Genomic DNA, 8,937 nt, shown 5'->3' with positions numbered 1-8,937 from the left:
GCGGCGTTTTTCCTTGCAACCACAGATATATCTTGCAAAACATCGTAACATTTTTTCGTCTACCATCGATCCTTCTTTACGGAAGAATCTTATTCAGTCCTGTACGGAGTTATAAGCGAATGGATCCCGGCTCGGCCAATAGCAACGCCACGCTCAGGATCCGATTGGTCCGTATTTGTCGTAATTCCTCAACAAAGCCGAGGCGGAAATTTTCGCTGGAGATGCCCTCAGGAACCACCCCTTTCAAGATTTTCGACATTTTTTGGGCACCCTGTAGATCGGTTGCCCGAAGCATCCCCTTTGGAGCCTATGAAAAGTTCTGAGACTACCAAAGCAGAGCTACAAAAGTGGGATAGTTCAGCCAGTTTGGCGATAATGCTGCACCGATAAGAGAGGAAAGGGGGGAGGAGGTCGAATGCAAAGTACATATGTACCAGTAGTCAAGTTACAAAATCTCGCGGTCCTGTGTTCCATCTATTTTGAACGTTACTGTAGAATGGGCGTTGCTCTGACTGCGAGCGAAGGGCTAGGAATATCCATCATGCCACCCGTTGTCCTGCGACCTAACTCGGCGTATACGGCTTGTCTCGTGGCTTCACCTCCTAGTGAATTTTTATACACATGGTCGGTGGCGTCTTGTCTACGTAAAGGTGGCCGATTATCTAAACAAATAAGAAGGAAAAGATGAGGGGTGTTAGGAAGAAGAAGAAACAGAACTGCTGAAACACCACGGGGCACGGGGTGATCTCGTTCGATTGACGTACTTCGCAGTGCTACCACGGAAACAGCCTCGGAATATGTTGCTGCTGAACGGGGCGGATCGTCAACAATAGATCTGACATAACCACAAATCCCTGTGTGTTCGTGCTGCATTTCAGCGTCGTCGGTGCTACGTTATTACTCGTGCCGAATGTGTAAAGTAAAATACTCGAAGACACTACGGATGCACAGATACTTCCGGAGTTTCTCACCGCACGTAAGTAAGTTTGAAATATCGCCTACTAAAATTCTTTTGTTTTTATCTGTTCCTTCTCAACTTGCACAGCTACAAACCACCTCCAAACCCACGACCGCTTGTTTCGATATTCTTCTGGTTTTTTCAATTTCTCCGCGATTTTTTATATTGTTTCAGACAGAAAATTCAAATTGAATAGCCAACGTTCGATACGTTACCGTAACGTTCAAATATATACACGCCTTTTAGTTTTGATGCATCATTCTATGTAATGATTTTCTTCGTTTTTGTAAGGCTGTTATAACGCGGAAATACATATCATCGAACGGTGAAATTGTAGAGAAGCAATGAAATTGACCATTGTTCATGAACCTTGGTCGGTACACGTTGTTCCGCTCAATTATTTAGTGCATACTGTAGCACTGACTTTCTTCAGTGTTTGTTAGTTTGAAACGTACAAAACAGTAAGTCGGTTCTGTACTCTACTCGCAAGTGAATAATATGTTACATACAACGATTCAAGGTGGAACTTTGGTCTAGGAATGTTCAAATTTATTTTATCAAAACATCTACAGAGTGAAAGTTTTATTTACATTCGCGGCGCTTTCTAAAAGACGTCTTCTCTTCGATTTCCAAAACATTGCTTTTCCAAACATTGTCAACGTATCATTATGCGTATTGTTTAAACAAGGTGTACACGGCATGTGTGACTCGTCAAAAGTCAAGTTTGTAAGAAGCATCAATTAAAAACTGCTATCTTCGTTCCTTTACAAGTCGTTCTTATATAAGGAATTAGTGTTGAATTAATATCGACGTATCAAGTAGTTTAATACATATGGATATACCCATTCGGCGTACGGTGTTAAAGTGGCAAACGTGTGCAAAAACATGCATCAAAACAAACTAAATGTGTATTGAGCATTCGATATAAAAGTACGTAACAGTTTTAATAAATAATTAAAATATTTTTTCGAAATAATATTTACGTACTAATGTACGTTCCCACGTAATTATTATCGCGTAGCGCGTAACGGAAAATTCAAGGATAGCTGAAACATGTGCAAATCAAATTTAATTTCAAGGAAACACAAAGAATTTAAATGTTACAAATTACAACTATTTATGGTACAAGTACATCCGCTTCTAAATACTACATTCATTTTTTTATATATTCGGAATCTTGACCTTGCGTACAGTATCGCCTACATATACATATGTAGTGTTTTATTTTACCCCACACTTACGTATTTCTGACTCGTCGTATATTCTTTTCGATTTTTCTATTTATTGCATTGCCTCGTCTTTCCGTTTTATTTTCGTCTTACAAATAGTACTTTATTCTACATTCCATAGAATAAAGGTGAGGCCGAGTACTGTTAATGCTATTGTTACACGATACCACACGCGCTACTATTTGGTTTACCCTTGAATAGACGCACGTGCGAATATTATAATGTATAGTACGCTCGAGTGATTCTTATCACTTAGACTTAGACTTAGACCATAAGTAAAACTGTCAAAGGCAGTAAGAATGATTAACGGTATAGGCTTGCAACTTCTAGAGACTACATAGAGTATACAGACTATATGTATACATTATACATATAACGTTCTTCGTAAATACTTTACTGTGTAGAAACCGGAGATTCAACACAGTTACAATACCGGTTCCGACTCTCGACATATAATGTATACAAATTTCTTTGTATCCTTATTATTTAAATAGTTATTTATCGTTATTAATTATTTTAACGATTTTTGCTTAAGAAATAAATTTTTATAATTTGTAGAAACTTTTGCTAACAGGATGTTCCCTTTAACGTGACTCACGATTTTTCACCCACTTGCAGCCATCTCACAAAAAAAGTTTACAACAACAAGACAGTGTAAACATTATTTGATAGCGACAAGGTTACGAAAAGCTAAATATTTTACATTTCCACTACTGTAAATCGAGTAATATGACAGTAAAAATATGTAATATGTGTTTTGAATTCGTCTAGATGTCCTCTAAATACAAAAAAAATATGTGTTCCTATTTGTAAAACCCAAACGAACTGTTTTCGAAATTCTTTTACTGATGACTGCAAGTGGGTGAAAAATCGTGCGTCGCGTTACAGGAAACAGCTTGTATATCTACCATTTGAAACTGAAACAGAACCGAAGAATAACAGTTATAGAATCGGTATAATATCGGCTTTGAAGAACCGTAACCGTAACTGATATAACCCAGAACCGATATTCTCATAACAGTTATAAGATCATTTCGGTTCTTCACAACTGTTTCAATCAGAACCGATATATAACAATTTGAAACAGTTATTTTCAGAACCGTTTCAGTCCCTGGTAGAAAGCCACAGTCCAAAAATACACTTTCAATGTTTTCTTTGGGCTACGTACAGTCCCGGTGATTCGATTGGTGATTTTCAAACGATAAATATTTGCCACTATTTTTTAAACTCGATAACTGTGGTTAATTACAGATCCATTTTACAGACCTGCTACAATAAAATAATTCTAAGGAAAAAATAAACGCAAGACTTGCGTGTTTGCGCTTTCGGGAACATTTTACGATTTATTGTACAGTAATCGTATATAAATATTAATGTTAATCAATTGTACTTTAACTATGTTAGAAAGATATTTCGGAAAGTCGCATTCCATATTTTATCATGTATTGTCACGACTTCGGTACTTGAACGACGTGACGCACAGTGCAGAAGATATTTCGTAAAGTCGCGCTCCAGACTAATAACTAACTGCTATAGTTCATTTTATGACCTTGCTTATTAATCAATTTATAAAATGAAGTATAGCAATTAGCTGCAAACAAAACTATAAAATTCTTAAACTATAACAAGTAATGTATCCAAATATATAAAATCTCAGGATACTTTTTGCTGTTTATGTTAATTTGAAGTATTACATGCAAGTAATAATATACAAATAATAAATCTACTTTATTAAATGTAAAAAGAATGTATATACCTTGGTGAGCACCTTCTATTATACAGGGTGTCCCAGCTAACTTGACCACCTTGAATATCTTGTTGTTGTTTTTAAAGATACGTCAAATGTCTGAAGGACAAAGTTGAATGATAAAATGGGGCTCCTAAGATACCAACAAAATTTTTTTTCATGTAATTTTTTTATGAGATTTCAAGGTTACCTTCATTTTTTTAAATGGAATGAGGTATTTTTTAATACATCGATCGATGCAGCTGGACATTCGTTATAAAAAAGTACTAATCTATGTATGTCGAAAAGGTAGTAGTTCAGGAGATATTTCAATTTAAAAAACTCTAAAATACCATTACTGTCGTACTAAGACGTTAGTGTTTACTTACTTATGTAACGTCTTAGTACGACAGTAATGGTATTTTAGAGTTTTTTAAATTGAAATATCTCCTGAACTACTAACTTTTGGTAAGATTTTTTAGAAAAATCTTTTGTTTATTAATGTATATGCAATGGTAATTATTCGCATAAAAATGAAATTTAACAATAAAATTAATAAATAAAAAAAATTAACAATATTTATGCAGAAAAATGATTGTTATACGATTAATAATATAGATTTCCTCCTAATATGCAGTTTTACCAAAGGAATTTATATCGTGATATAAACGACTAATGAGATATGTCAGGTTTGTCCGCACTGTGCTTCGAGAGAACGTAAATGTAAAACTATTGTAACAAACGGTATTGCATTAGTCATACCGGTAATGTGTATCAAAGTATCAACACCTAATCGTCATTTGCAGAATAAACCAGCTATCGCTGCACTTGGCAGTCGACTTCATATCTATTTGGTTAGTCGCATTACCGCTTTCCTTGAGAATGCAACGTCGTAATTCTAACGTCGTAAATGATTCTTGTACTATTGCTACATCGTTGATTCAAGATATATGGAAACTATCAACCACAATCAACCTATCACAAATATTGACCGAAGAACTAGCCAATCAGTGCAATCGAACATATATTTAGTTACTCGCATGTACGTAGATAGGAATATGAACTTTGATTCTACAACATTATTCTACAGAATAATTATTCGTTACAAATGATTCGTGTGAGTTTCGTCCTTTTCGGTGTCAAAGACGAACGGTGATTATTTTGTTCATGTAGCATTATTAAAAATTGTTGATCGATTCGATGATCGTGAACAGGTGTTTCATTAATTTTACAAAAAGTCACGTAGGTGTCGGTGACTGAATATTGTCCTTGTAGCCAAACTATTCACGTGGAAACATGATCGCATTACTATTACGATATATTTACCGATTACAAGTGATTACAAGTGAAATCGTAAAATGTAATCTTTTTGGACATCCTTACAAAAAAGTGGACATACTTTATGTCTGACAAGTCTGGAAACTGTTAGAGTTGTTGATGTCGTTGATAGCAATCAGAGTTGCCAGACTGGCCTGTATTCCCCTCAAAATGCTTCCCCTGCTACTGCTAAATGTGGCTCGATTCGCCTTTAGCAACACTAGCGACAACTTTCTGCACGATTTGATGCGTGACGTTCCCCCTCTTTCTCTCTTTCGCTCTCGTGCTAGTCGCAAAAGGGGAGTTTGACGGTGGAGGGGAAGCATAAAGACTTTACGCTGGCAACTCTGGTGGCAATGTCCTGTGCAGAGCGCTCGGTTAGAAGGGGTCTAAATGTAATGAGTAAGACGTGGACGTTTTTATTTTGCAGCCAGGCTGAAACGCATATGATGAAAGGGTCTTGTTAGTATGCTGGATAAGCGGCGGCTGCATGTCTCCGCTTCGTCGCCATGGACCCTGATCTTCGTGGTCGCCTTGGCTCTGACTGGATGCTTCTCGTTCTGGCTACACATCGACGGCAACGGCTCCTTGACGCCATACACCAACGGCGTCACAGCGCCTGGCTATCTGTTGTTGTTCCCCGGGAACGTGACGCCCTCTCCGCAGCCGTATTTGATGAACGAGCTCCCGTTCGGTGACAAATCGACGCTGATCGACTTCAAAGGTTTCAGGTTCACGATCAATCACGATCTATGCAACCGCACGCATCCGTTGCTGTTGATGCTCGTCCACTCGGCGCCTGAGAACTTCCTCAAGAGGAATGTCGTCCGCGAGACCTGGGGTCAACAATCGACGGACGTAGCGCTCCTGTTCCTGGTCGGCTACTCCAATGAGTATCAGACCAGGCTTGAGCAGGAGAATAGGAAATATAAAGATTTGATACAAGGCAACTTTCTCGATGCCTACAGAAACATGACTTACAAGCATGTGATGGCGTTAAAGTGGGCTACGTATCATTGTCCAAGTAAGAAAACTGCTTGTAATGTTTTATCGGGAGACGGGGTCGCTGTAGATCATTTTTCTCCGCCACAAATTGCGATAAACCATAGTCACGGGACACAGATACAGGGAGAGTTCATTCAACAGAGTCCTTAACTTAACACATTCGTTGCCAGCTGATGTGGCTGGGTATAAACGTCCGATACCAGTCTTCTTAAAAAAAATATCGAAGGGCGCCTACGGCAAATCCTAATAAGAAAACGTAAACCTTCAAGTATCGGCGCGGCGCGACGGCGGAGCGAGATATGAAGTTTGTTACTCGCTCGCTCGCTTGTGACCGATCGGTCACATTGGCAATCAATGTGTTAAAACTGGACCGTGAATCCTCATACATTTCGTAAAATCATTCATGACGATTTTCAGTCAAATCGGACACACTGTGTATGCTTTTGTTCAGTGATACAATAGTCGAGTATCTATTATTGATAAGAAATCTATTATGGATAATAATAGTCGCGTTAACTACATGGTCGATCCCCAGACTAATCTTGTTTTATTGTTTCAGGTGCCAAATATATACTAAAATTAGACGATGATGTTTTTGTTCATATACCTGCGATGTTGTATTTCTTGAAGCGCGACCTATCACCTTGGGGCGCCAGGCGATTGATCCTCTGCGACCTGATCACCGTGGGCACCGTGAAGAGATCCTGGCGATCGAAATGGAGAGTCTCGCCCCAGGAATATCCTGATAGACATTATCCTGTGTACTGTGCTGGATGGGCTATATTGTACTCCCCTGATAGCGTGTTTCTTTTGTATCGCGAAGCCCAGCGGGAGCCGTACTTCTGGATTGACGATGTCCACATAACCGGGACTTTAGCTAGGAAAGTAAATTTAACTCAAACCTCTCTGCATGATCTGGTGCTAAACAGCGAGAACATGCAGGATCTCCTGTCCAATCCGGGTTCTCATAGAGAGTTTCTGTTCGGACCTCCTAACCTAACGGAAAACGAAATAAGAGCCTTACAGAGTCTGGTCACTAAACCACGGCCTAGCAGCGAAAGCCTACTAAACTAAACAGTATTACTAAAATATCTCATTTCAATCGGGGGCACAGGGGGCGTCGTGTCCGCCGCTTCTCATAAAAAGCTTAACGTCTTGACGGTTCATTAATTTCCTATATCTGAGTGTTCAATTCTTTTGCACTATACTTACGCGGTCGATTGCGTTTACGGCGCTCAAAGAGATTCTACATGTCCGATCGGGCATATTGTCTTTCCTCGGTATCCTTTCTTTGTCAATCATTGTATATGTATTTACTGAACAGCTCGGTGTTAAGAAGACGAGATAATCATTGTGTGTACATATAGACGTGTATTGTCTGTTTCTTTTGAAATGGAGATACTGCATTCAGACGTTGATGGAACGCGTGTACTTACTCGTGGAAACTTTTCCCAGGGATAACCGGTTCGACGTGGAACGTGGAACCCGCGGTTAATACACGTACGACAATTTTTGTACATACCATAACACTTGTCACTCATTTACGCATAATTAACGACTTACTTTTTATTGAAGGTTGAAGGGCTCATTAACACCTTTGTAGGAACAGCGTGGTGTTCCGTGAATTAAGCAAACACGCGACGAAAGTAAACGATGGGCGGAATAGAAATCAGATTCGTGAGAGAAATTTATAGATATAGCGTGTTTCATAAAACGAGGACACGATCTCAGTGTTTTAAAAAGAATCGTTTTAATAATTATTTTCGAGAGCGTTCGCGATCGGCGAGATCGTGCACACGTATTATGTAACACGTTATATATATATCGCTATATCAAAATTTAAGATAACAGATTGTTATATGAGAACTTTGACGAGTCGAATTAACAATGTTATGTAAACAATAAGTACAACCCCCTTCCCCTAAAAAAACAAGGGTCCATTCGCGGTTAGGGAGATTACAGAAATTCTTGTTCTTGTACTATGAACCGTTCCTCAAAGCGCGATTTGATGATATTCGATTTCTGAGTTCCTTAAGTGTTCGAGTGGTATCCGGGAGTTGTATGGGTCAACACGAGTCTTGTTTCTACGATTTATTGTCAAATGAAATACCTCAGTGTTTGTATATACGTATTGTACTTATATTTCTTTTTTATTCCATATTTTTTTGAAGTTCCCATATACAACGAAAACGAAACAAACTTGTAAAAAAGAAACGCACTAATTTCTCTACAATAGCGAGTGTACGTTCGACAGGACCGATTCTCCTCTTTTAGCGTAACTAATACAAACACCTGCATAATGTATCTTACTTCGAAAACGCAAATCTGTACATTCCGGATCGATTAGCTATACCTACACATATAGTGTCACGTACAAAAAAGAAACAAAGAAAAAAAAAGATATGTGAAAATGATTGTTGCTTGTGTTTTATACGGTATCCTCTTGATTCCCGTCAGACAGAAAACCGAAACGGGGCTCGATGAGGCAATTTTTTCCTTATTTATTTCATTTTTACCGACTAAATAGCAACTTCTTGTCGTCGCACTGTGTGAAATGGATCATATCCCATTGTATTGCCGAACATATCCACATAGTGTAATACGATGTAATCTTTGTGATGAAGTAAAGTAATTATAATTTCAATAAACCACGGATCGTTTCAATTGCACGTCATCGTACAGCTCTGGCTTGGCTATTTATA

General features: G+C 38.5%; 1 protein-coding gene across 5 annotated transcripts; it reads left to right on the top strand.

Moving 5' to 3' along the window:
• Positions 1–553: 553 nt before the first annotated feature.
• LOC143212683 (beta-1,3-galactosyltransferase 5) lies at positions 554–8,882 on the top strand. 5 transcript variants are annotated; one of them, XM_076431748.1, is made up of 3 exons: positions 554–976; positions 5,665–6,254; positions 6,795–8,882. In XM_076431748.1, exons 2-3 carry the CDS (start codon positions 5,699–5,701, stop codon positions 7,307–7,309), a joined length of 1,071 nt encoding a protein of 356 aa, XP_076287863.1. In that variant the 5' UTR covers positions 554–976; positions 5,665–5,698; the 3' UTR covers positions 7,310–8,882. The 5 variants fall into 5 exon arrangements, with proteins under 5 accessions (XP_076287863.1, XP_076287835.1, XP_076287825.1 ...); XM_076431720.1 differs by having other exon boundaries at positions 556–976; positions 5,661–6,254; XM_076431710.1 differs by having other exon boundaries at positions 556–980; positions 5,661–6,254.
• Positions 8,883–8,937: the final 55 nt, after the last annotated feature.

The sequence above is a fragment of the Lasioglossum baleicum genome, chromosome 1 (genome assembly GCF_051020765.1).
Source record: "Lasioglossum baleicum chromosome 1, iyLasBale1, whole genome shotgun sequence".
Classification (NCBI taxonomy): Eukaryota; Metazoa; Arthropoda; class Insecta; order Hymenoptera; family Halictidae; genus Lasioglossum; species Lasioglossum baleicum.
The sequence above is the reverse complement of the archived record's forward strand: the minus strand, read 5'-3'. Positions and strand labels throughout refer to the sequence as shown.